This window comes from Canis lupus, chromosome 31 (assembly GCF_011100685.1).
Source record: "Canis lupus familiaris isolate Mischka breed German Shepherd chromosome 31, alternate assembly UU_Cfam_GSD_1.0, whole genome shotgun sequence".
Lineage (NCBI taxonomy): Eukaryota > Metazoa > Chordata > Mammalia > Carnivora > Canidae > Canis > Canis lupus.
The window spans coordinates 25,832,828-25,836,867 of NC_049252.1; the positions used below are offsets into that span (position 1 = coordinate 25,832,828).

Here is a 4,040-nt window from a genome sequence, read left to right on the forward strand (position 1 = left end):
AAAAGCAATGATAACACAAATCCTAGTTGATGCATTACTAATAAATAACAACATTAACAGCATATTTGGATGGCACTGTAAAGATTTTATTAAAATAAAATCGTTTGACTTTCCATCTATATTTGGGAAAAATGCGAAATCATAAATTCTATCAACAATACCATTTAATTATTATTAATCTTGTAGTTTCACAGAGTTCTTCTATCAATCAAGGTTTCAGGGTTGATGAGGTAAAGTTGCTGGTGATCAGGAATTATTAGATAATTTTTTAATGTAGGAAATTAAGATAATAGGTAATCTCAGGACAGAACCTGTATTTCTCAAATGGATTTTGCTCTTTAACACACTAACTGGTAGAAGCCAGATCTACAGCGTGGCCAGTAAGAAGATGAGCAGAAATTCCTGGAAGGAAAATACATTGGGTGATAGACACTGGATCCATAGCTCAGAGAAGGGAAGCCACAGACTCTATAACCCAGGGGTCTGAAGCCCTGGGATCCATAGCCCAGTGAGTAGCAGCTTCTGGACCCAAGGCCTACAGACCCAGGATAAGTAGTCCACCAGGGACTGCAGAGCATGGAGGTCCTTGGGCGGTAGCAGGATGTCTGGCAGGGGCTGGACACCACACACGATGTCTGGAAGCTAGCAGGTTCACAGCAGGTCTCCTGACAGCCATTGTAGAGGGAGGAGCCCACCTGGCAGGTGCTAGGAGAGCAGACGTCAGTGCGGTAGACCAGGTTGCTGGGGTAGGATGAGCCACAGGAGGAAGCTGGGGTAGCGCAGGTATCCCCCAAAGGAGCGGGAGGAGAAGTTGCCAGAGCAGCAGCTGTAGGACATGTTGGCAGGAGATGTGAGTTCAGCTGACTGACAGAAGATTCTGTGTTTGAATTTCACCTCTGGACTGGTGCATTTATATATTCTCAGCAAGAGGTGTGGTAACCTACATGGTCATCTTTTTCATAGTTGTGTACCCTCATTTACATATGTGTAACTCCGTGATCTCTGTAATTGCAGGTGAATAGTTTCCCATATCTTGTATTTACAAGTGCTATAATTTTGGTGTTACAGCCAAAGCCAATGAACTGCTCCTATGTCAGAAATACCATGAGTGTTTGACATTAATGATCATCCCATTGAGGCAGGAAAGCCCTTCCTTTCCTCTTGCCATAAACTTCATGTGTTTTGTTTCTGGCAGTAATGGGCACATACTTTTCTCAAATGGTAGGAAATAAGATATAGCTATTTTTCTGCTTTGTCAATTGACCAGAGCCATAATTTTGGCTTTAATAGGAACAGACTAAATACTGACCTTACTTGTCACCATGTTTTCTCATTTTCCAAAATTATTGTCCCTCCATATCCACATTCTATTACACAGTATGTCTCAGAGGCAATGGAAAGGAAGGAAAATGTCAGCCAAAATACAAATTAGATATCATTGATGTTTTAAAGACATAGAGAAGCCTGGACATTTATTTGGAGACATGGTCACAATGAAGGACAGAGCTAAGATAGGGTCACAAGTGGAGATCAATTGGAGCCCTCCAGAGGAGAACCAAAGAGCTAAACAATATTGAAATGAGGGGAGAAAATAATTGGGTTTTAGGTTTAGTGTGTCTGATATAAGGCCTATAATCCTAACAGCTTCCCATCCACATGCATATCAACCCTGTGACTTTCCTTCTCAGATTTTCAACTGCAGAAGGCTTAGTTGACCAAGGGGCCCATGTGCTACAGTGCAGCAGAGATATTAGATAGGCTCTGTCTTGGAACACATGGGATTTCTCTGATGGCTGTTGGCTGGGGATTCCCCAATGGCCTTGGGGAGTTATACCTAGTTTGTTTGGCTGCCTTAGGCACTGTGGTCAGCCTTGTACCCAATCTGACAGCTCTCGTAGCCTTCTTCACCCCCTATTCCAACTCCTCTCACAGACATTTCCCAAATGAAATTCTTATGCCTTTAATTCCATCTTGATGTCAAGCCAACTCTACTCATGTCTTCCATCAATTTTGGTAAATTCTCAGCTACAGTCTCTTCAAATATTATTTGTCTCACTTTCATCTCAATTTTTTCTAGATTCCAATTATAAGCAAAATATACTACTAAACTATGTTACATATGCTTCTTATCCTCTTTGTTGTCATTCTTTTTATGCTTTACTTTGAGAGTTTCTTTTTATCCCATCTCCCAATTCATCAATTGTTCAGTTTTGTTTCATCTCCTGATAAAACATATCAATTAAGTTTTACAGATCAGTTATTATATTGTAAATTTCCAAAATTTCTGTTGCATGACTTTTGGTTTTCTGACAAAATTCCCAATCATATCTTTACTTCCTTAAACATCATTATTCCTTGATAATCTCTCTCTATTTCCTATTGTTAAATTCTTTACATAGGTATTTTAATGTCTGATTTTGGAACATGGATTCTCTTCTGATGTACTCTTTTGTTTCAGTCTTTTCTTCTCATATTCCTATTATATATATATATATATATATATATATATATATATATATAGTCCTATATAATAGGAATATATTAAAATACATACACACACATCCCAGAATGATTTCCCTTCCTCCAGAAAGAATTTACTTATGTTTCAGGCAGGCTGCTAGGATAAGGTCACCAGCATCCTAGATCATTTTAATCCAATCAGGGGTTGAGATCATTCAAATCTGGGCTTCAGTCCTTATGAAGAGCTGTTTATCAGCACTTCAGTTTTACCTCTAGGAATTGGCTCTCTAAGGTCTGGGATATTTGCCAGGATCTCAACTCTGCTAGATGCTGAGTTCCAATTTTAATTCTTTTTTTTTTTTTTAAGATTGTATTTATTTATTCACGAGAGAGAGAGAGAGGCAGAGACACAGGCAGAGGGAGAAGCAGATTCCATGCTAGAAGCCTGATGTGGGACTCCATCCCGGGATTCCAGGATCATGCCCTGGGCCAAAGGCAGACGCCCAACTGCTGAGCCACCCAGGCGTCCCTCCAATTTTAATTCTTAAGCCCAGTGAATTTCTGGAATTCTCTTAGCCTCTTGGTCACTATTTTAAAAATCAACATATAATTTTAAGGGAATAGCAACTCCAGATGTTGGTTCATTTCTTTTGACTTTAGCTGTGGCCCCTGTAGTACCCTTGGGATTCTGGAATACTTAGTATTTCTCTGAAGTTTTCAGAGATGATGATGATGGTGATGATGATGATGATGATGATGATGATGATGATGTATTTTCACTATATTTTCTATTCTCATTGAGAAGAAGGGTTCAATGTTTTAAGCCATGTTAGTTTGCTAATTTTACATAATTTTGAAAGATTTACTTATTTTTAAAATACACAGGAATGTTTCAAATAAGTGAGGACCTACAGAGGCCATTGAAAAGTCTTGTTACAGTAGTTTCACTGGTAGATGACAGCTACCAAATTTCAGGAAATTCAAATGCTATAATTGTGGATATCCAGCCTTTCTTTCCAATCCTGTCTTCCATTTCCATACCACATATGCTTTACATTGTGTCACAATACAACCTAAATTCACCACATGCCTTTATACCTTTCTGCTTTTCTCATCCCATTTTATCCTTCCAGATCTTATCTTTAATCCTTCCCATATTTATTGTATCTCTGCTTTTCTAGTAACATCCCATTCCCAACAGAAGCTGTCACAGCCTGTCTATCTGCCTTGAGTAGTCATCTGTAAACACTGAAGCGTACTGATTACCAGGGATATCTATAAAACTCTACCCAAGGACTTTTCCACTCCACAGGGGCTTTATGAGCCTGATGTGGGGAATTCTCCACTAAGATTGAGCCTCAGATGTCTGCAAATGTGCCTGGCTCACTAACACACCCCGCATTGCCTTCCTTCCATTGTCTGCCAATTTCCCACTCCCCTGCAAGTAATTTGCCAGTATCCCCTCCCAAATAAACAACCTGCATTTGAATCCATGTTCCTGACCACTATTTTTGTATAATTTATAGACAAAATACATACTTGGATACCTTACTAATATGTTTATTGAGAAATCGTCAATT

At 39.1% G+C, this 4,040-nt stretch overlaps 1 protein-coding gene across 1 annotated transcript; it reads right to left on the bottom strand.

Moving 5' to 3' along the window:
- Positions 1-338: 338 nt before the first annotated feature.
- LOC100686358 (keratin-associated protein 13-1-like) lies at positions 339-837 on the bottom strand. Its single transcript, XM_038581728.1, is given in 2 exon segments — positions 339-773; positions 775-837. Coding segments are annotated over 2 exon segments (498 nt in total).
- Positions 838-4,040: the final 3,203 nt, after the last annotated feature.